Source organism: Arachis hypogaea, chromosome 8 (genome assembly GCF_003086295.3).
Source record: "Arachis hypogaea cultivar Tifrunner chromosome 8, arahy.Tifrunner.gnm2.J5K5, whole genome shotgun sequence".
In the NCBI taxonomy this organism is placed as follows: domain Eukaryota; kingdom Viridiplantae; phylum Streptophyta; class Magnoliopsida; order Fabales; family Fabaceae; genus Arachis; species Arachis hypogaea.
In genome coordinates, this window is record NC_092043.1 from 5,618,247 (window position 1) to 5,641,304 (window position 23,058).

The following is a 23,058-nucleotide window of genomic DNA, read 5'->3' on the forward strand; positions in this document are numbered from 1 at the left end:
TTGATAAATACATAACATCTGCTGCATACTGCCATCGTCAGTGATGGGCATCATTTGAAACTGTATCAGCCCACCAAATACTTGTACATGATTCTTGTATAAAATGTTGCTCACCCTTTTTGAAATGTGGCTTTGAATATTATTACAAAGCCCATTTTGCAACTCTACAAAATTCATGGTACATGGAATAGCAAATGACAACGGATATTTACAAACAAAAGTCACTCCTTCACGTGTGTTTGGTATAATCAAACCGTTATAATACACTCGCAAATTTGCAATACTTTTCATAACTTCAACCTCACCTAATCCGACTTTTTTGACACAACTTACTGCCAAAAAAATTTCAAACTATCACATATGGGCAAGAAAGAAGAATAGGAGGAGTAGAAGTGGAGTGAGGTATTTTAAACGAGTGTTGCTTTGTATTTATAAGGAGGACTCTCGGATAAAATATTTTTTTTTATACAAAATGCAACTTGCGTTTTATATTTTCCAAAAAAAACTAACATCTTCAAAATGCAACCCGTGTTTTGGGTCTTCCAAAAATAAAGCTGACATAAAAAAAAAATGCATCGTACTTTTTGTTGTGTCAAAAAAATTAAAAAAATGCTCCTCACTAAACGCAGGTTGCGTTTGGACTTAAACGAATAAAAAAAATTTTAAAAACCTCCAACAAACAAAGCACACACTGCATTTGTTTTATATGTTGAACAAAATTAAAAAAAAAAGTAAAATACAAACTACGTTTTGTCCCGACATCATAATAGTAAAAATTTCGTCCATACATCCATTTTAATGAACTTTATCAATCTATTTTCCATAACAAAAAATGGCCTGTATTTATATGTTTTTTTATTTAAAAACAAAAGACTATACTCCTCAAATTTTATTTTTCTCTCAATTTTATATTTTCAAACAATAAATCCCATGGAGCTTAGGCATTAGGCATAAAGGACTCATTACCCCAACTAACTTAAAGAAATAATTAGACAATTCACTAATTATAATGATTATTACACACGAAATGAGATACGTTCACTTATCCATTTTACAAACATCCTTCTCCTCCACCTGTTGATCTCAAAGCTTAACAAGTGTAATAAACATGAAATGCTTAAAATTTATGTCAATATCATAGAATTTTTTTAAGATTAATAATAAAAAAATCACACTTTACTCCATCAAGTGTTAAAAAAAATTGAGACATTCATTCCTTGTTTCTTGGTTCTTACTTTTCCTTTTTGTAATTAGACCTAAAACTAACAAATAATTTTGGCCAAGTAGTAAAAATAAGGGATAATACCTTTGAACTTGAAAGTCCTAGGTTTGAACCCAGTTGCAATTTTGGAAATTTTTTTCAAAATTGAACTATTGGTCCACTTGTGGATTCAGCCGGATAAATTTTTAATTTGATAATTGGATCGGTTTGGGTTTTCAATTTTCATAACCTTATTAATTTGTGTGCTTTTTCGGGAATAGAGAAGTCAAAGGGTTTGACGGGGAACGAAGAGATGTTCGTTTAGCTTCAATTACCAAGTACCAACTAACACATCATCTTTGTGGGTTAGATTAATACATAATTTGCACCTACTACCGAGAAAAGTTTTATATTGAAAAAAACAAATGGGTGAATCAATCAACTCATTTAGCAGTCAACAATCTCGTTCATTTGGCGCTCACTGCCAGACTACCTCAGTCCCAATCCCAATCTCATCTCACTTCCTCCCCAACTCACCGTCTCACCGTCACCAAATACCACCATCGTCCTCGTTCATACTCTGCGCCGCCACGCAGGAGGTTGCTCGCCGCTGACGTTCCTCGGTCGTGCTATTCTCTTCCTCGTCGCTCTCGTCTCTTACTCGGTCACGCCCCTCGCTTCCTATCGCTCGCCTCTTCGTCGTTTCACCAATCTCCTGTTCATCGTCTCTGTTCCAGTGTTCCTCTGTTCTTCTGGTTTCTTCTTCTGTTTCGGTTCTTCTTCTAGCTTCTGCTTCTGCTACCGATTCTTCTTGTGGCTTCTGCTTCGGCTGGTTCAACTGGCTTCTGCTGCTTCTTCTTCGTCTGGGTATCTGGCTTCTGCTTTTTCTTCTGCTTAAGTTCTGGAACTTTACTGTTTTTGTCCTTTTAAATTTAGAAACTATTAGGTTAGATTAAATTTCTTTGGTGCTATTAGAAAATTTTGGTTATTCAATCTTCTATACTATTGTTTGAATTATGGTTCTGCTTGTCGATATGGAGGAAGAGAATTCGTTTGATCCTTTTCTTAATTTTTGGCATGATTCTATACTTCTGTTTTTTTTTCTTAATTTTTGAATTTTGGGATCTTTTCCTTTTTTTGGCATGGTTCTGTTTGAATTTCTTATGTATTTCTTAATTTTTAAATTTTTAGAATTTTTTTCTTTATTTTTTGGATGGTTCTGTTTGAAATTTTGTTGTTTTTTTAATTGTTGAATTTTTAGATAGATTTTTTATTTTTAACCGAATCCGATCTTATTTGTAAATTTGTGAATCGGATCGGATCCAAATTTTGGTGATATCCGATCCGATGTGTGAGTAGCCTTGTCACCCCAGAATTCATTTATTATTAAATTTTGATTTAATTTTCTTTTAGCATTTTCTTTCTTTATTGTTGACTTGAAATTGTTCTATTGCATGTGGATACCAATCTGCAGTTACTGAAGTTGCAATCTTTTGGTTACACATAAATTAAATCCATGGCTTCTACCCAGTTTCTCTGCAGTAGTCATCTCTTTCCCTCTTCTCGAAGTTCCTTCAGAAGCAGCCATTTACCTCGATTCAAGCCATATGGGTCATCCAATTTCCACTCAAAGCTTCATTGCCAAAGACCCCACTTGGTTAGAGCCATGGTTTCTGATTCCAACACTTCAAGGAAGCAAGTAGAGGTTTGTTTTCTCATCCTAGTTATTATCCCTTGGCTTGAAGTTTCTATGGTTATTTTGTTGAATGACATTTTAATTTCAGTTTCTTTTTGTACTTCTACTTTGGCGTGCTATCTTTTGAATTTCGCTGTTGCTGTTCTTGTTGTTGTCATTGTTTTTTCTTTTTTTATTTTTGGGAGCTGATACAAAATTAGTTGTGATTTGGTGAATATTAATTAGATTGAGTATGACCCTGAGGGAAGGATAAACAAATTAGCAGATGAAGTGGACAAAGATGCTCCATTTTCAAGACTTACTTTATTCTCTCCATGCAAGGTAACCATTCTGTTGCTCAGAGATCATTCCAAAATTTGTTTGCTTGTATTGATGATTCCTTTTATGCAGATAAATATTTTCTTGAGAATAACCAACAAAAGGGAAGATGGGTATCATGATTTGGCTTCCCTGTTCCATGTTAGTTAATATAATCTCATTTTGGTTAATACTTTTAGTTCAATTCTACAATTTTTTGTTTAATTGTTGACCATATGTCTATAACTTTTTTTTTTTTTACCACTTTGAAATCTTCAGGTGATAAGTCTAGGTGATATAATCAAGTTCTCTTTGTCACCATCAAAAACTACGGACCGTCTCTCGACCAATGTGTCTGGGGTGCCCCTTGATGATAGAAATTTGGTAATTCATCGCGAACTTTTGTTTTCCATCTATGATTTTTTTATCCAGTTTCTTTCCGTGAATGTAATGCGAATGTTCTTTTTCTGTAGATTATTAAGGCGCTCAATCTTTACAGGAAGAAAACGGGAAGTGATAAGTTCTTCTGGGTATGAACAACAATGCTATTTTCTTCTCTAAATTTTTATCATATTTGAATAAGAAAGGTGCATACTTTTTATTATTGTTTGGATTTCTAATCTTGATGAGATTTAATGTATATTGTTTTTACTTATGCTATTGTCAGATTCATCTTGATAAGCGGGTACCCACAGGGGCTGGGCTTGGAGGTGGAAGTAGCAATGCTGCAACTGCATTATGGGCAGCGAATCAGTTCAGCGGTTGTCTTGCCACTGAGGAGGAACTCCAAGAATGGTCGAGTGAGATTGGTTCGGATATTCCTTTCTTTTTCTCTCAAGGAGCAGCCTATTGCAGCGGTCGAGGTGAGGTCAGTCCTAACCTTCCTCATTATTAGATTTGACAAAAACTTTGAGATGTACTTCTAATATGTCGTTTCGTATTTATTTACGGGTGCTCAATCTTTGCTGCTTGTTAGTAATATGTGATATGTTGATAAGTTCCTAATGGGTAGAATATCAAAGGCATAGCATCATTATATCGGATTCGATAGTCATTCATTGTTTGTGAAAGTTTTTATTGTTATGTATAATAAACACAAGTGGACCAAGAATTGAAACTTGATTGATCCTTTTACATGAAACCTGAAGTTTATTGCTAGATGGATATTAGATTTTGTCATGAATGGGAAGGGTTTATGTTCCCATAACCATTGAAAGGTCAAGGCATTCGACTATTATATTTAATTTCGCAGGCAGTTGGATTACATGAATTTCTTTTATCATTATACCGTAAATTTTCTTTTTCATTTAAATCGTACAGATAGTTCAGAATATAGCTCCACCACTATCTTTGGACATTCCAATGGTTCTCATAAAGCCCCAAGAGGCCTGTTCAACTGCAGAAGTCTACAAGGTATTTGAATTTTTAGAATAAAAACACAACCATACTTTCCCCTCCTTTCTCATAATCAGTAATTTTTTCTTCGAATGATACAGCGGCTACGGTTGGACCAGACCAGTAATGTTGATCCTTTAACATTGCTAGAGAATATTAAAAGGAATGGGATATCACAAGATGTTTGTATCAATGATTTAGGTTTGTTTATTTTCTTCTCTTTTTAACTTTATTCACTCTGGTTTTGATAAAATCTTCTTGAACACACTTTATATACAATTCCTGTGAGGTTTCTAGTGTGAATTTGATTGATCTTTTGTTCTCATGATATAATTGAATGTGCAACTTACCATGAAATATCTTGTATGGCTCCTATGTCTTGCAAATCAATCCTTCTAACATTGATAGATACTGATCCATATGTATCACATTAGAATATAATCCAGATTTTTTACTATACTGTTCTGATGAATTAGAAAGCCTTTATGTTTCATTTGATTTATAGTATATTTTTCCTTGTTTTTCATCTGTAGAAATTCCTGCTTTTGAAGTTCTCCCATCTCTCAAGCGATTGAAACAGCGGATCATTGCAGCTAGCCGTGGAGAACATGATGCTGTTTTTATGTCAGGAAGGTAAAAACAGTTAAAATACCTTGTATTCTTCATTCATTCTGCCATTTTTTCTTTTGAAGTTAAAAAAGGTACAACTTTATGGAGCAAAGTTAAATAATGTCTCTGTTCCTTTTCTCTCTCTTGGTTTGTGTTTCTACTTGTACTACTCAATTAAGGACTAAACAATGCTCAAATATTCTGTGGAACAAGCCTGCTATGGTGTTGAAGTTTATTCTAGTTACTTCATTTTTTATGGGGGCAAATGTATAAACATATTATTATTGAAAATAAAATTTACATCATTATTCTTTCACTTGAAGTTCCTATGAATCCTTATGGTTAGATGACTTGGATGATTTAGAAGCCTCCCACAACACCTTAGCCTGATGGTTTGGCAGCTTTGGTTTATTGTTATTATTATTATTGTTTTTTGTTTTCATCATCATCATTATTATTGTTGTTGTTGTTTTTCCAATGGATGATTTCTAATTTTTTCAAAGTATAGGGATCATTTTTAATTAGCCAACATTAGTCAACTTTTCCTTTTTAATTCTAAAAATTCTCTTTTTTCTTTTGGAGGATTTTGGGTTTATAATTTAAGATTTTGGGTTAAAGGTTTATGATTTAGAGTCTAAAATTTAAGATAAACAAAATAATTTTAAAAATGTTGGCTCATGACTGAAAACAGTTGTCTCCCAAGCATTACTGTCTAAAAAAAAAATATTTGTTAGCTAAAGTTAATCAAGCACATGGTACAACTAGAAGTTTAGAGGCTTTGACATCTCTCCCTTAGTGTGGCATGGTAGATTGTTCCATGGATTTCCTTAGTAGTGATTTTTCGATAAACACTAGTGATTATAATGAATTATCAAATTTGATACATTGTAGCATAGTTCTAGACTTTTAATTCTATTGAAGGATGAGTAATTTATGAAAGAATGAGTTTTTAGTACTCTTCCATGTTCTTAAAATATATTCCTTGTGCTGAAATCACAAATGACAAGTTACTTCGTATTCTTTTCTTGCAATAGTCCAAAGTATTTCTTTTGCTCTTTTTAAAATATGCAATTACACATCTTATATGTTTTCTCTCAATTCATGTCATGCAGTGGAAGCACTATTGTCGGTGTTGGTTCAGCTGATCCTCCACAATTTGTTTATGATGATGATGAATACAAGGATGTCTTCTTGTCAGGTAAACCTCAATCAAATTGGCTTGAAAAATAAGTTCCTTGGTCTTCTTTTGAAGCCGCTATCCCATACTTCATACCTAGTAGCTATATTAAAATGGTTTAGAGTTTAGAAAATGTCTTTTGGAGTTGGTATCTAGAGCAATTCTAATGCTAGTTTTCATTTCAATTTCATTTTGGGTTCCATCAGGCTCCGTTTGGTTAATGTATAAGATGAGACAGAGATACAAAAACACAGACATTAAAGACAGACATAAAATGTGTCTATGTATTGTGTTTGACAAAAATAATGAACAAGACACAAATATTTGAAAAAGACTAAATTATCCTTCATTCAAAAAAGATTTGGAAAGACAGGAGGACAAATTTTGAAAATTTAAAAATTGAATAAGGGTAAAAGAGTAAAAAATTAGTCTCATAAGTTGTGTCTTAGTGTCTCACCAAATTAGAGGTATACAAATTTAGTGTCTCCGTGTCCATCCGTGTTCTTCAAAAATGTCTCACCAAACCAAACAGTAGACATGTGTCACTGTGTCCATGTCTCATTGAGACATAAACATCAATCAAACGCTATATGAGCATTTGTGGGATCATATGTCATAAATAATTATTTGAAACTAAATGCGAGATTGTCACTCTAATGATTAGTTTCAATTTGAATTTTATACTGTCAGAATTTGTAACTTCCATCGTATGTGAATCCCATTATCAGAATTCAAGAATGATTAAACACTTACTTTCTCACTTTACCAATCTCCTCACTTTAGAAGAGTTTGATCTGTGAGATTGGTAAGCTATATTTCATAGACAGTTTCTTGCTCGTGAGGAGGATCTCTTATCCTCCTCCCTTTTTCTTCGCTCGCTTTTATTGATGTTCTTCTATCAAAATGAGAGAGAAAAGAGGAGGCGGAGGGTTGGGAGAAAGTTTGTCTCTTAAATGAATTTGAACTTGGCTGACACCTCCAATCATAGAATTGATTCCGGTGTCGATTTTTCATTCTTTTTTTTTTTAATTTTTATTTTTATTTTTTATTTTTTCTGATTGCAGAAGCTTATTTTCTCACACGAGAAGCAAACGAATGGTACCAAGAGCCCTCTTCAAGTCCTGCCGCCTCTCCTTGTGTTTCCGAAACTGTTTAAGCTGTATTTTCCGTAAGATAATAAGATGGTACAATGTTGTGTTATGATCTCATTTTTCATGGAATAAAAATAATGTAAGCCTAGAATAAAATTTAAATATACATTTATTAAGGTGTTATTTTCTTTAATTGGCTATAATATTAAGACATGAGTTAACATACTTAATATTAAAATAGCTTTTTAGAAATGTTTGTAACTAAGACCAACCAAATGGTCACATGCTCTTTTTAATCTTTTATCACTAGTTCATTCTTTTTTTTTCTTATATTTCTTTCTTTCTTGTGTATCTTTGTTTGTTCGATTGTAGGTTATTTATATATTTTAAAAAATTTTATGAAGATGAAAAATAAAGAAGAGAAATACAAGGAAAAAAAGATGAAAGAATAGATAAGAAAACACAAAATTATCGAAGATAAAGACATTTTTTAGCTTACCAAAAAAAAAAAGACATTTTTTAAAAGTAAATGCAATTTTTTGAAGAAATAGTTTAGAAAATGAAAAAAATATTAATGATAAATATCGAACTTTTTGAAAGTAAACATAATTTTTTAAGAAAAACATATAAAAATTATATAAATTTATTGATGAAAAATATTAAAATTGTCACTAAATAATTTTTCATAAAAGTAAACACAACTTAAAAAGTAACATGGGAATGAAATAGAAAGATTTATCAACGATCAGAAGTGAATTTGGATTGGATGGTTAATTTCGATTTGATCTGTATTAAAATTATTGGATCGGATAGGATTTAATATCCGTAGTTTTTTTTGTTGGATCTGATATGTGGATTGGATATCAAATATATCCGCAAATTATAAAAATATTTTTTAATTTTTTTATTTAAAAAAATCAATAAAATCTCTTTTTCTACTATTTTAAACATATTTATTTTTAAAATAATATTAAACATATTTTTTAAATAATAAAAATAAAATAATACAACATATGATAATTATTAGTTAAAATAAAATATAAAAAATATTTATTTATTATTTTATGAATACGCGGATATAATAACTTGTTAATGAGTAAAATAGAAATGAAATACAAAATTTTACGGATTTTGTGATAATTTATCTAACATGTGTTCTAAGGCTCTGTTTGGTTGATGTATATGATGAGACATAAACATAAAGATATAGACATTAAAGACATGGACATAAAATATTTGTGTTTATGTATTGTATTTGGTAAAAATAAAGAACAAGACACACATATTTTAAAAATGTTGAATTATCCTTTATTCTACCACAAGTTTTACTATTATTACTGTACATCCATTATCCCAAACACTACATGTCATCACCATTGAATTTTTATTTCTTTTAATATTTTTTATTTCTTCTAATATCATTTTAAATTATCATTCAAATATTAAATATATATTTTTTTAAAAAAATAAAAAATTAAAGCTCAGAATTTATCAAAGATTAATCAAAATTTAAATAAATAAAATTAAATGTACAATTTTTTTTGAAGAAAATAGAAAGATAAATTTAGTTATAGAATCTAAAAGAGGAAGAGAAAAAAGAAAGGTTTGGGGAGATAAAAGGACAAATTTTAAAATTTTAATAAGGATAAAAGAGTAAAAAATTAGTGTCTCACAAGTTGTGTCTTAGTGTCTCACCAAATTGGAGGTACACAAATTTAATGTCTCTGTGTCCATCCGTGTCCTCCCGTGTCCTTTGAAAATCTGTCTCTGTGTCCATCCGTGTCTTCCCGTGTCCTTCGAAAATCTGTGTCTCACGAAACCAAACAGTAGACATGTGTCACCGTGTACCACTGTGTCTATGTCTCAGTGTTTATGTCTCTCAAACCAAACGCTGCCTAAGAGCACACGATCAGCTTATCATTTATGAAAAATTTTAACTATTTTTATTAATGAATATAAAGCAAATGCATTGAAAACTTCAATTTTTTATATTTTCAATGAAATTTTTTTTAATTTGTAAACTTAAACATGTGCTCTAAAGGCAAGATAAATAAATTATAAAAAGATAATATTTTTTTAAGATAAAACTTGGAAGGAAACAAAGAAATTTATTAATGATAAGCACCGAACTTTGTTGATGATAAATAAATTTATTGAAGGTAAATATAACTTTTCGAAGAATACCATAGAAAAAAATATAAGTTTATTAATGATAAACGTAGACAATTTTTTATGATAAGCACAATTTTTTTTGAAGAAAAACACAATTTTTAGAGAGAAATATTAGAAGAAAAACCAAAATTTTATTGATGAGTAATATAGAAATTTTGATACAATAAATACAAGTTTTTTTTATGATAATTGTTCTGTTCGTGATGATCTTGCCGAGTTAGAGCAATTCCGACTTCAGTAAGCTTCTTTTACAGAAAGAGCTATACATCGGCTAGAATTTAAGCACTACGGGTGAGAATACCTGCAAAAGATATTTCGACGCTCAAATAAAAAAAATTTATTATAAAGAAAAGATAGGTAAAGTAAATGAGGTGAAGTGTAGAGATGTGTCGTGTCTTGGTGTTTTGTTTGTTGTTTCTTATATAGTGGAAGTCTATTGTGTTAGTTTTGAGTTTTGCTGAGATCTTTGGTTTTTTCGAGCATCTCGCTACATGGGTTTTGGATTTATACCGTTTTGATGATCGTGCGGTGAATTACGTTTTACGTGTCCGAGCTTTTCCAATTTGATTGCTGAGGTATTAGGTATGCATCATAGCCCTAAACTTGACCTGTCTTGAAGGAAGCAGGGCGAACTTTGTTGATTGTATACCTCGGCAATGTCTTGTGGTGTGTAATAAAATGTACCAATGCCAAACTCGTTCTGATTCATTTGGAGAATGTGAACAGTTTGGCCATTAATTATAATTTAAATGTTACCTAGTTTTATGCGCCCATTATGATGTGATGGATGTGATTCGTGGCGTGACTTTTGGTGAATCCATGATCGTGTGATGAATAGATTTTTTGAAAGTTATGGAATCAGTGCCTTAGATTAAAAATGCTTGATTGGACACAACTGTTTTGGCTTCCCACGTTGGTCTTAAAGAGTGTCCTTTTCCCCAAGTGGATATTTGTTGAAGTCTCAAAGAAGAAAAAATTTAACACCCCTATTTCTCTTCAACATGAGTAAGAAAGGTGAGTCTTTTGTCTATTTGGTTTATCTTTCTTTCTGGTTTTCACTTAGCAGTAGTACTGTGGAAAAGCAAAAGTAGAGATTGATGAGAGGGATCCCTGTTCTTGGGTGAATGACAATGTGAAGTGCTACGTGTCTCGGTTTAATGCCGTCGAGTCGGTGAAAGTGTTAGGTTCAAATGTTTGGGTCAGGGAAGATAGTTAAATAAAGATAAATGTTTTGCTGTTTGGTGTTTGCTATGGTACGAGATAAATTTATACGTATCGATATATTTAAAATATGGACAAGTAATAACAAACCACGTGAAATTTATTTTCCACATCAATATTTAATTTTTTTTTAAATATATATTATATCACCACTTTTACTAATACAACCCTTTAATTAAATAAAAATAAAAAAATAATTTTTATTTAATTTTATAAAAAGTCTTAAGCATCATTCTTTTATTTGATTAGACAAAAATGCCCTTTTAAATTAATCAAATTTTAAAATTCAATTAATTCTAATTTTATAGTTTCAAATAATTTAAACAACAAAACAAAAACATATTAAAAAAAATAAAAAATTAAAATTGTTCTTCATCTGGGTTCAGAAACCCGTTCATTGAATCACGCCTTTTCCAGTATTCTTCATCTTCTTCTCTCCTTTTCCTATTGTCTCTCTCTATCTCTCTCTCTCTCGCTAGAGCTCGATCTCCCGCATCTGTCTCACTGTGCGTCGCACGCAAGATCTCTCCCTCTCTCATCTCTTGTCTCGCAATCGAGGTCATCGTAGCGTCATAGAGTATCGCCATCTTGTGCGTTCCAGAGAGCGTCGCCTTCCTCCTGGTTCCGTCTTCCTCGCCGTCTTCCTCATTCTTCATCACTGTTGTCAGCCTCTCCCTTCCGGTAATTTCCTTCCTATGATTTCTGTGATTTGAATTATTATAGCATTGGTGTGATTTTTGTAATTAGGGTAATTTGGTTTGATTCATGTGATTTGATATTAGTTGTTGTTAATTATGACGAATTGTTGAATTCTTATTTTATCTGCATATGTTTTTGAAACTGTGAATGCAATTTTTTTAATAGAAAACTTAATTTAGATCATAATAGTTTCATTTTTTAAATGCTGTATAGTGTCTTAATGCACATCTAATTTCACAAATTCTAAGTGATCCACTGCAAGATGCCACTTAGCTATTTTCAATCATGAACAAAATCTCTGAAAAAAAAAAACAAAATCTCTAAAAATTTTGGTACTAATAGAATCCACCTGAATAGGACAAAAACAGAACAATTCAAAAAATAAATCTCTTCAAAAATTCAATTTTAGTGAGCATTACGATAGACCAACACATGAAATAAAACAGTAAAAAACTCTCTGAGAAGTTTCATGGAGTATTTGAGATAAAAATAACACACCGAAGATTAAGGTCTAGACTCTAGGCAAACTTCTAAAGCGCAATATGTAGCTAAGTTTATCCTTTTCCTCTTGTGAGTCAGTAAAAAAATTATGCTTAGCAAATGCAACCAAATAGTAGGAATTCTTGCAAGGGTGTTTTAATAGTAATCTAGTTTAAATAGCTTTTGTAATTCCAATTGTTTAATAAGAGTAATTAACTGTTGGAATCTCTGTACAAGATCTTGGTTAGCAGCTTGAATCCCAAATGAACTACAACAGCAGATAGATACATCAATTTATGGATCAGAAACTACAGTAACTCATAACATTAAGATGGAATTGAAACCTACAAATTATAAGATGGAAGATTACATTTACCTGAAAGAACTATTCTAGAGTGTTGTCAGCTTCACAGGGCAAGACTCCTTTTAGTAGCTTCCATATTAGATAAAAGATCTTTAATGTCTGCATCCATTCTTCTTTTCATGTTGAAATACTCCAGATGTGCCCGTTCTAATACTTGAAGTTCTTCGAGTTTCTGCCTATGCATTTTCTCTGTCTCATCCAGTCGCAGCTTCGCAATTTGCTGAGTATACTCTTCATCAATTTTCTCACTCTTTCCAAGGGCAATACATTTCAACCCTTCAGCTTCTCTTCTTGCATCATCAGCACATGACTGAAACATTTTAACCTCTACTTGTTTGATTTTAACTACACTCTCCAATTCATCTAAACATAAGTCTTTTGGGATAATACTCATTTGCAGCTCAGGCGCCAGAGTCCTTTTATCATTTTGATCAAAGCTGATAAGGATGTTCGCTGGCCTTTCTAACACAGGTTTCTTTTTCGAATAAGTAGATTTTAGCCAAGAAGCTTCCTGGCTTAGCCCAGCTACTCCTTTGATTTCCTTACTTCGTTCCTTCCCAGATAAGCTTGTAGCCATTGTTAATTTGGAAGAATCCCCATCTGAAATATGGACAACATGTAGGGTAAAAAGATGCAAACAGAATTTAGCTTGAAAGCACTAGGAATTTAAACATGACAAAATAAAATCAAACATAGGAGATAGCACAATCTGAGATCTGAAATAGTATGCTTTATATGCAATTAGGCATGATACAAATACAAAAAATTGCAGTATTAGATTTTCTGCCTTCGACTTAAATTCATGAATAGAGTTCAAATTACATAATACAGATCTAAGTGTATAACAGAATGACACATTACAGCAAAACAAATTATCATACTTAGATTCATCACATTCTCAAGTTTTCAGAATTCACTCAAATCTGACAACCAAAACCTTTTCGTGTATGTCATTTAGACAGCAAATATAACTCAGTATTATAAGATTTATCCATATGTTCTTGTGGAAATTTTACCAATATACAGTGTAAAATTCAGCTAAAAGTACTGAAATAACAAAGCGTTGTAATTTATCAATAATATAATTATCAAGAAATATGTTACTCACCAACAAAGAAAGACATTACGTGCCTCAAAACCTCAGGAAGGTTCGACTTGTTTACCAGCCTTGGTAGCATTTGATCTGCAATCTCATGCAGTTGTCTCCCTCTCATGTCTTTGCTGGCATTAAAAATTTTCTTCACATATTCAACACAAGTATTCGATCCATAATAAGAAAATTCACACTAAATGAAAATTTCCAAATGAAGCTTTTTCTAATCTTGCTATTGTATTTTCTACAAAGTGAAAAATCATGGCATAGTGGACACCATTTTATGGAACATTAACAAAAGCGAAGAGAACTAAATAGAGGAAAACACGGTCATACAGAGAGAGAGAGAGAAGAATGAGTGTTTCTTTGACTATGATGACCTTCAAACTGCATGATGATCAAGCAGAAGATAGTCCCAATTCATGGGAGAAGAGGAGGGACTTATGTATTAGTGTAATCACAAGTTACTCTCCCATTATCCTTTGTACCTAGCAAGGTTCTTACTTCTACCTGTATTTTTTTAGTGGGTCTTATCTTTTCATCTGGGTTGTCTAAAAATGCTTCCTTTTACTGTGATTTGATCTGGGTTTTGGTGGATCCTTGTAGATGAAGCTGCCTTTTGATATCTATCATTTGCTAACATAACTACATAAGTGCAAGTGCTTTCAATATTGATGATTTGATTTGAAGATTTCTGCTTTGCTTCAGCATTATTGCTCTTTACCCACTTGAAGATTGTTGATCTCCTTGCTTTATTTATATATAAATAATGTATTTTGATTAGTTTTCTCCCCAGTTTATTGATTTTGATCCCCTTGTCTGTTTGATTTTGCATTTGGAATCACGAGTAAATATTTAAACCATTAGTCTCTAAATTTTAAACTATTAGTCTCTAGAATTTGAGTTAGGTAATTTATTATTTTTAATGATGATGTTTAGGATAAAATAAATTTTTATGATACTTATGTAAAATTTTAAAGTTAAAAAATAAAAGAGTTTATTTATCATATTTATGTTTATTATGAATTTTTTATTTTAAAATTATTTTATTTTAAATTATTATATAAAATTTTAAAGAATTTAAAAAATAATTTAAATAATTTTAATCATAAAAAATTGAGTTCATTTTTCCTATTCCAATCTCCTAGCATTTATTTAGTACCTAACATGTTAAAATTTTAAGTTCAGTCACGGAGAATAATGGGAAAGAGTCGTATAAGGATGGTGATCAATCTGAGGATTTAAGTGTTGAGTATGAGTGCAGTTTGGATGAAAGTGATGATATGGTGGATGTAACTGTAGATGAAGCAGAGGCAGATATAATTAATGTTGATGGTTTTGAAAAGTTGATAACTGATTTGACCATCAAAGACATATGGGGACTGGTGTTTGATACAGAATCTCAAGTTTGTGAATTTTATGCCAAATATACCAAGTGCTATGGATTTGTGTCCCGAAAAGACTTAAAGACGGTGGATGCTAATGGCAACATTAATACAAGACAATTGGTTTGCAATAAAGCAGGAGAAAGACATTGGAAGCAACTTAAAAGGGACAATCGGCACAGGAAGCATAGGGCAATTACTCGTGTCAACTGCAGGGCGAGGATTCGTTTCATTCGTCACTATATAGAACAGGTAAGTGGAAAGTCAGTGTCTTTGAGAGTGAACACAATCATCAACTGTGTCCACCTAAGTGCATACATCTTATTGCCGCAAATCGTGGGCTTAATGAGGCCGATAAAACACAAGCAGACAACTTGCGAGCATGTGGTGTTAAAACTTGCCATAGTGGTATGTTCTAGCCATATTTCAGTTCATTATTGTGATTTATTTCATTTTTACTCTTTTTTGTAACTTTATTTAGATATAATACAACCTGTGTAGTTCCTTCAGATGCATTAGAAAGAGGGGTTTACATTTTCTTTTTCCTTATTGATAGGGATGCTCATATTTCTGCTAATAAGAATGTGCTTATGGCTGTTGTAAGGGAGACCCCAACGGTAATTTTCTTGGAACCTTGTTATTTCTCGTAGTTTGTTCATACCCTAGAATTATCTTGCAACATGCATCAAATCTCCAGCAAACTAAGGAAGGGAGGAAAATGCTGCATATCTTTTGCCCTTAATATTGCACTTGTTTTATATGATAATTTTACATGGAATTGTAAGTTTGTGCTGTGCTTATGGGATTGTGATGGTAATAGATGGATGAGATGAAATTCAGAACAGTTTTATGCATGTGAACTAAGTTTCATATGAAAAACTTATTAGGGCCTATGTTCGTAATAAATATCATGTATTAGGATTAAAAATACATTTTTTCCAAAAAAGGGAACTAAACTAAGAAAATACTATTAGGGTTCATTGATTCATGCATGTACATCATCTGCATCTTGTCTTAACTGCTCATGCTTATCTTTTTCAGCCAATTGTCAGCCTCACCTTTGCTGGAAAGTCTGAGTATCTCTTATCTGTTTCGCATGGTTTAAAATTCCAACTATACCCAACCACCTGAGCGATTAACTAACTAGAAGACTGTTTAATTGTATTTGACTTTTTTTATTGCATTCTTGAATATATTAAATGCTTAAAATCATAGACACATGTCTGGTGCATCAGTGAATTCTTTACTATAGTTGATGGTTTTCCCTTTTTTCTGGGGTTTTGAAGTGGAAGTGGGAGTTCAGGTGATTTGGATTATACCCGAGAGAAAGGGCTGGTTGATACAGTTTTTGCTTAAATAATTAAAAGTTCTTTTATGCTCAATTTTGAATATGCTGCCTGATTAGGAAAAAAAGGTAAAGTTACTCAGCTCATATGTATATTTAGATTCACATGTATGTATCTTAATATGTTTTGTATTTTTTGGGGAGGAATCTAGTGGATGTTGAGGGGTATGGAATGATATGTGTAGTGACTTGTCAATGTATCTATTGCCTATGTATGAATTTATATTCTTTTGGTGATTGAAATTTAGTTCTTTTATACAGTCTAGTATTCTGTTTTTTCTATCTTAGTTGTATGCTAGATATGGGGCTTGTGTGTTTGTTTAATAAATAATAATTCCTTTTGCAAATGTTTATGCTTCCTTGCCGTATGCTAGATACTTTAGTTGGATTATAATCTACTTGTGTTTCTTTCACTGATCTATTATGTTTCACTCAGTAAATCATTATTGCTTGAAACCATTTGCTTTGGACATTTTGCTCTTTTCTCTCTAAAAAAATGAAGCAGCATGGAAGAGGTCAATTGTCAGTATGAGGATAACGTATCCTCATAGACCAAAATCAACTGAAAAAGATATTGATTGAAAATATCCTTTTATATTTTTCATTCTCTCCCCTTTTTTGAGTTAGTTTGGAACAGTACATTCATATTTTAGGATTTGCAGGCTTAGCTGTAACATCGTTTACTTCAATTAACTGTATTGACCCTAATAATGTCTTCTAATTTCTACCTGCTTTGGTATTTTATTTGTATACAGAATTTGGACTCCCATAGATGGTGAATTTGATGACTACAACATTAATCCAAAACCTAGTGGCTATCAGGTTAGGCTTTCTTGTTCATACTATTATAAAATTTAAATGATCATCTTGTATGCTAAGCATAATAATAGTGCTAATGATTATATAATTTAAATTGCAGTCCTTGCACACTGCAGTACAAGGTCCTGATAACTCAGTCTTTGAAGTACAAATAAGAACACAGGAGCCAAATGATTTCAAATAGGCTAATTCTTTATACTTTATTTCTGGATATTTTATATTATTGTGTTTACTAGAGGATGCATGAGTATGCTGAACATGGAAATGATGCACATTAGCTATATAAGGAAACTGGAAATCCTTTGTCATCAATAGACAGCATGGATGAACCTGAAACAGAAGAATCCTATTTCTCCAAGGATATAGAAGATGGAAATTCTTCGGATATTTTGTTATGTAAATATAGGTCATTGAAGCCTGGACATCCAGTCCTCAGGGTAGAAGGAAGTTACTTACTTGCTGCTGTAATCATGAGGTACATAACACTACACTGTGTTAAAAAGTTGACAATAGTATTTATGGCTCATGAATTTTCACCACCTTTTCAGTGTTGAAAAGGATGAAAGAGAATTGTTAGTTGCTGTCAGCTTTGGCTTGCAGCTTCTGAAGCAGTAGCTGACAGAAGATCTTCTTTCCAGATTAAGCGATGGAAAGCTTATGCACAACAAATTGAAGAGAAAGAGGAGGCCCGTGATGAAGATGATGATGGTGATGATGATGTTCAGTGGCAAACGGATACATCTATTGATGCTGCTCGTCAACGTATCCAAGAACAGTTAAGTGCTGTAACTGCTGATATGGTCATTGATAAACCGCTATTTTACGGTTTATCTTGTACTCAACTGAGTAAATTTTATCAATCTTTCATACACTTGTTTATACAAAATGCATGGTTTTACATTTTCCTTCCTGATTTTGTGCTATGATTGAAAATATGCTTCTTTGGCCTACATTTTGCTAATCTTAATCCTTTCTTATTACCATTCGATGCCGTGATATGTGCGTTAAGTGATTTCAGGGATTACAGGGTAGGAATGGCTTAGAGGATGGAAAGGAAGCATGCAAAAATAAAAGGAACACAAAGGAATAATGAGGCTGACCAACGGGACGTGACGCGTACGCGTAGATGACGCGTACACGTGACCAGCGGAAAAGAGGAGTGACACGTAAGCGTGACTGACGCGTACGCGTGATGTGCGCCACGTGCAGAAGTTACAGAAATCACTCCTAGCGATTTCTAGGCTCTTTTTGGCCTAGTTCCAGGCCCAGAAAACACAGATTAGAGGTTGGGAGTGAGGCAGAATGATGAGATACATTTATTATTCACAATTTTAGTTTTAGATGTAGTTTTTCTAGAGAGAAAGGCTCTCTGCTCTCTCTTAGTTTTTAGGATTTAAGATTTCTCTTAGGTTAGGTTTACTTCTTCTTCATTCCAGGTTCAATGTTCCTTTACTTTGGTTTCTCTTCTATTTTTATTTATTCTATTACTTTGATTTATGAATTCTCATGTTAGATTTGATTTTATATTTAATATAATTTGAGGTATTTCAGATTTATGATTGCTTTCTTTTATTTATGATATAAATAATTTGGATTTTTTTTCCTTTGGCTTTGGTTGAGTAATTGGTGACACTTGAGTTATCAAATTCGGTGCTGATTGAAAATTAGAATTTGCTGATTGATTTGGATTCCTCTAACGCTAGTCTTTCCATAGGAGTTGACTAGGATTTGAGGAATCAAACTGATTAGTCCACTTGACTTTCCTTTATTTAGTAAGGGTTAACTAAGTGGGAGCAATAAACAATTCTCATCGCAACTGATAAGGATAACTAGGATGGGATTTCCAGTTCTCATACCTTGCCAAGAGTTTTTCTAGTTATTAATTTATTTTCTTGCCATCTAAATTCCTTGTTCAAACCTTTCAAAAAATCCAAAAGATACTTTTCCATAACCAATAATAAATCATACCTCCCTGCAATTCCTTGAGAGACGACCCGAGGTTTAAATACTTCGGTTATAAATTTTACTGGGTTTACTTTAGTAACAAACAAGTTTTTTGTATGAAAGAATTTTTGTTGGTTTAGAAGCTATACTTTCAACGAGAGCTTATTTGTAAAATTCTAGACCATGGAAGAATCTCTTCGTCAGGCATGCTCTCGACAAATGAACCAGAAAAGAAGAAGAAGAAAACAGAAAGCAAGGATTCTGAGAATGGTGACACTGTGAACTATGCAACTGTGGTCAAGGAAGTGAAAGCATATTTGAAGAAAGGTGTTGCAGTGAAGGAATTGCAGTCACATATTGCTGCATTTCCTGTATCTGCTCAGGAGAAGATGAATGCACTTCTTTGAAGGATTATTTAATGGCGTCGAAAAAGGGTTTGGAAAAGAAGCTACCAAGACAAAGAATCACCTTGCTGCTGTAGTTGCTGGAGATGACAAGGGATCACAGATATTATTGCTCAATGCTGTTGAGGAGTTCTGTTACAAGAAAGGTAGCAATGCGTTGAAGGAGGTTGCACTTATTCTGAAAGCCCTCTATGATGTTGATTTGGTGGAAAAAGAGCACGTCGTGCATTGGTATTCAAAGGGACTGAAGGGTGATAAGAAGGACTCTCAAATATGGAAGAATTCTCAACCATTCATTGATTGGCCTCAGAATGCTGAATCAGAATCGGAGGAAGAATGAGAAAAGTTTGTGCTCGGTTCAGAATATTGAAGATTATGATATCACGTTTACTTACTATTATTGTCCTCAGTTTGTTGATTTTCTTTATTGTTGTGTCCTTTTATTTTGAATAAAGGGTCTTGTTTTGGCCCCTTGTGTGGTTGAAGTGTTGCTAGAGTTCATGTATGTGTCTAGATTATGCATGATGTTGTGTTCTAAGTACTATGGTTTTAGTTATATATTCATTATAAGGTATGTTTCTAATTATATGTGCCCGTAGATTACATGAATTTTGCTGGTAATTTCAATCATCAATAATGCTTATGATCTTTTCCATGTGTACAACATACATTTGGTTTATTTTTGCATACAAGTTAAGCATACAACGTTAATTTTCTCTATAATTTAGGCATTGATGATTTGCCCTTTATACAACGTGATCACAGTGTCCTCATCTCCACTCTAATTTTCATCAAATAATTCAACATCAAAGCAATTTCTTCATCTGAAATTGACCATGTAGCATGGAATCACCAGTATGATTTGCACTCTTCACATGATGAAATAGGGGAATGATGAATCTGTACATAGAAACAATCATTAATTGGATTCCCGCTAATTCTTACAATTTTATTAGTAACTAATTCTCACTACACCATCTAATTCACGAGTGGTTAAGAACAAATGTTGTAACCTGGTATTAAAGTCCTTGGACCATAGTAGTTAGCTTTGATAATCGTATGTATCGAAATCAATATTCCAAGGATTCCCAACAGTGATAGCTGCGATCAAATTGAATCATTTTTCTTAAACTCCTCTAGATTATTGTGTAGGATTTTAAAAAAGATGGAAACTATTTTTTAATAATTATCTATAAATGTATCCTCTTACCATAAATACTGTTAATAAATACTCTTCTGTTTCACTGAGTATCAGTATAACTTGAAGTGTATGCATTAAAACAATAATACCAAGAAACTGCAATAGACATGGAACACATATAATAAAGTGTGTTTTTTTTATTTTATTTGATTTTATATATTTTTTCCTATCAACTGCAGTATAGGGCAAGGGCTTCAGTCTAAGTCTAATGACACAGCAAAGTTGCTTCCCTTATTTTAAAGTAATGCACATGGTATTGTTTATGGCATATGCATAATGCACCAATTTCACTTAAGGATACTAATGGAGATGTAAGAATCACAGATGGCCGGTAGGAAAAATAAAACCAAACTGCCAAGAGACTAATGGAATTTTGAACTAAGTCAAAAACAAAAAAAGTTTGAATACAGTGAAATATGCCTCCTCCTCTGAGCCCCTTGGTTGTTATTAGAAAACAAAAAAGCCAAAGTAGCAACTAACATCATAGACAAGGCAAAAAGATACGAAGTTTGAGAGAGAGAAACCCGAAGAAGAGGTCCTTCTTCGATTAGTGCTTCATCATCAAAGGAACTCATATTCCCAGAGGAACCTGTTTGGCGCTTTGATGAGCGGATAATTAATACGCTTTTTGGCATTGTTTTTAGTATGCTTTTAGTATGTTTTAGTTAGTTTTTATTATATTTTTATTAGTTTTTATTTAAAATTCACTTTTCTGGACTTTACTATGAGTTTGTGTGTTTTTCTGTGATTTCAGGTATTTTCTGGCTGAAATTGAGGGACCTGAGCAAAAATCTGATTCAGAGGCTGAAAAGGGCTGTAGATGCTGTTGAATTCTGACCTCCCTGCACTCGAAGTAGATTTTCTGGAGCTACAGAAGTCCAATTGGCGCGCTCTCAATTGCGTTGAAAAGTAGACATCCAGGACTTTTCAGCAATATATAATAGTCCATACTTTTCCCGAGATTTGATGGCCCAAATAGGCGTTCCAAGTCAGCTTCAGAATTTCCGGCGTTAAATGCCGGAACTGGCACAAAAGTGGGAGTTAAACGCCCAAACTGGCACAAAAGCTGGTGTTTAACTCCAAGAAAAGTCTCTACACATGGAAACTTCAATGCTCAGCCCAAGCACACACCAAGTGGGCCCGGAAGTGGATTTTTACGTCATTTACTCATTTCTGTAAACCCTAGGCTACTAGTTCTCTATAAATAGGACCTTTTGCTATTGTATTTGGGAAGCTTTCAATCTTCGGATCATCTTTTGATCATGTTTTTATGATTGAACCCTCTTTGGGAACGGCCATGCCTAGACCTTGTTCTTATGTATTTTCAACGGTAGAGTTTCTACACACCATAGATTAAGGTGTGGAGCTCTGCTGTACCTCGAGTATTAATGCAATTACTATTGTTCTTCTATTCAATTCAGCTTATTCTTGTTCTAAGATATCACTTGTTCCTCAACTTGATGAATGTGATGATCCGTGACACTCATCATCATTCTCACCTATGAACGTGTGCCTGACAACCACCTCCGTTCTACCTTAGATTGAGTGGATATCTCTTGGATTCCTTAATCAGAATCTTCGTGGTATAAGCTAGAATCCATTGGCGGCCATTCTTGAGAATCCGGAAGGTCTAAACCTTGTCTGTGGTATTCTGAGTAGGATTCAGGGATTGAATGACTGTGACGAGCTTCAAACTCGCGATTGTGGGGCGTTAGTGACAGACGCAAAAGAATCACTGGATTCTATTCCGACATGATCGAGAACCGACAGATGAATAGCCGTGCTGTGACAGAGCGCGTTGAACATTTTCACTGAGAGGACGGGACTGTAGCCATTGACAACGGTGATGCCCAACGTACAGCTTGCCATGGAAAGGAGTAAGAATGATTGGATGAAGACAGTAGGAAAGCAGAGAGACGGAAAGGACAAAGCATCTCCATACGCTTATCTGAAATACTCACCAATGAATTACATAAGTATCTCTATCTTTATTTTATGTTTTATTCATCTTTTAATCATTAATCCTCCATAACCATTTGAATCCGCCTGACTGAGATTTACAAGATGACCATAGCTTGCTTCATACCAACAATCTCTGTAGGATCGACCCTTACTCGCGTAAGGTTTATTACTTGGACGACCCAGTGCACTTGCTGGTTAGTTGTGCGAAGTTGTGATAAAGAGTTGAGATTACAATTGAGCGTACCATGTTGATGGCGCCATTGATGATCACAATTTCGTGCACCACGCTTTTCCCTCAAAACACAAACTTTCCTCCTTTTCCCATCACTGAAAAGCAGCATAGAAGGTGTACAAGAGTGAAAAGGCACCACAAGCGTGGCCTTAGAAGCCTACTTCTAGAAGAGCCTCAATTCCCATTCTTTTGGTCCAGAATCAAGGCCTTCTTTTACGGCAATTCCTCTTCTTCTAGTTCTTGTAAGTTCAGGTTCTTCAAGTGCAACATC

The 23,058-nt window shown here is 33.2% G+C and overlaps 1 protein-coding gene, 2 long non-coding RNA genes and 1 pseudogene across 4 annotated transcripts; 3 read left to right on the top strand and 1 right to left on the bottom strand.

Annotated features, from left to right (window-relative positions):
- Positions 1 to 1,317: 1,317 nt before the first annotated feature.
- Positions 1,318 to 7,796, top strand: LOC112705796 (4-diphosphocytidyl-2-C-methyl-D-erythritol kinase, chloroplastic). 2 transcript variants are annotated; one of them, XM_025756762.2, is made up of 12 exons: positions 1,318 to 2,068; positions 2,676 to 2,906; positions 3,123 to 3,218; positions 3,288 to 3,356; positions 3,474 to 3,578; positions 3,668 to 3,724; positions 3,862 to 4,062; positions 4,515 to 4,607; positions 4,691 to 4,790; positions 5,123 to 5,222; positions 6,311 to 6,396; positions 7,440 to 7,796. In XM_025756762.2, the coding sequence occupies exons 2-12, from the start codon at positions 2,718 to 2,720 to the stop codon at positions 7,529 to 7,531; spliced, it is 1,188 nt and encodes a 395-aa protein (XP_025612547.1). In that variant the 5' UTR covers positions 1,318 to 2,068; positions 2,676 to 2,717; the 3' UTR covers positions 7,532 to 7,796. The 2 variants fall into 2 exon arrangements, with proteins under 2 accessions (XP_025612547.1, XP_072057747.1); XM_072201646.1 differs by having other exon boundaries at positions 1,449 to 2,068; positions 2,733 to 2,906.
- Positions 7,797 to 12,192: 4,396 nt separating this feature from the next.
- Positions 12,193 to 12,477, bottom strand: LOC140174896 (uncharacterized). Its single transcript, XR_011865008.1, has 2 exons — positions 12,415 to 12,477; positions 12,193 to 12,306 (listed from the first exon to the last, which is right to left on the bottom strand). It is a non-coding gene; the product is annotated as an uncharacterized lncRNA (long non-coding RNA).
- Positions 12,478 to 15,143: 2,666 nt separating this feature from the next.
- On the top strand, positions 15,144 to 18,598 carry LOC112705798 (uncharacterized). The gene is made up of 5 exons (XR_003155568.2): positions 15,144 to 15,288; positions 15,437 to 15,497; positions 16,981 to 17,047; positions 17,145 to 17,519; positions 17,593 to 18,598. It is a non-coding gene; the product is annotated as an uncharacterized lncRNA (long non-coding RNA).
- Positions 18,599 to 19,194: 596 nt separating this feature from the next.
- Positions 19,195 to 19,850, top strand: LOC112705797 (eukaryotic translation initiation factor 5-like; annotated as a pseudogene).
- Positions 19,851 to 23,058: the final 3,208 nt, after the last annotated feature.

Coding starts and splice junctions, on each gene's coding strand:
- LOC112705796 (XM_025756762.2), top strand. CDS start 2,718: ATGGCTTCTACCCAGTTTCTCTGCAGTAGTCATCTCTTTCCCTCTTCT. Junction 3,579..3,667: donor CCCTTGATGATAGAAATTTG/GTAATTCATCGC, acceptor CTTTTTCTGTAG/ATTATTAAGGCGCTCAATCT. Junction 4,063..4,514: donor ATTGCAGCGGTCGAGGTGAG/GTCAGTCCTAAC, acceptor TAAATCGTACAG/ATAGTTCAGAATATAGCTCC.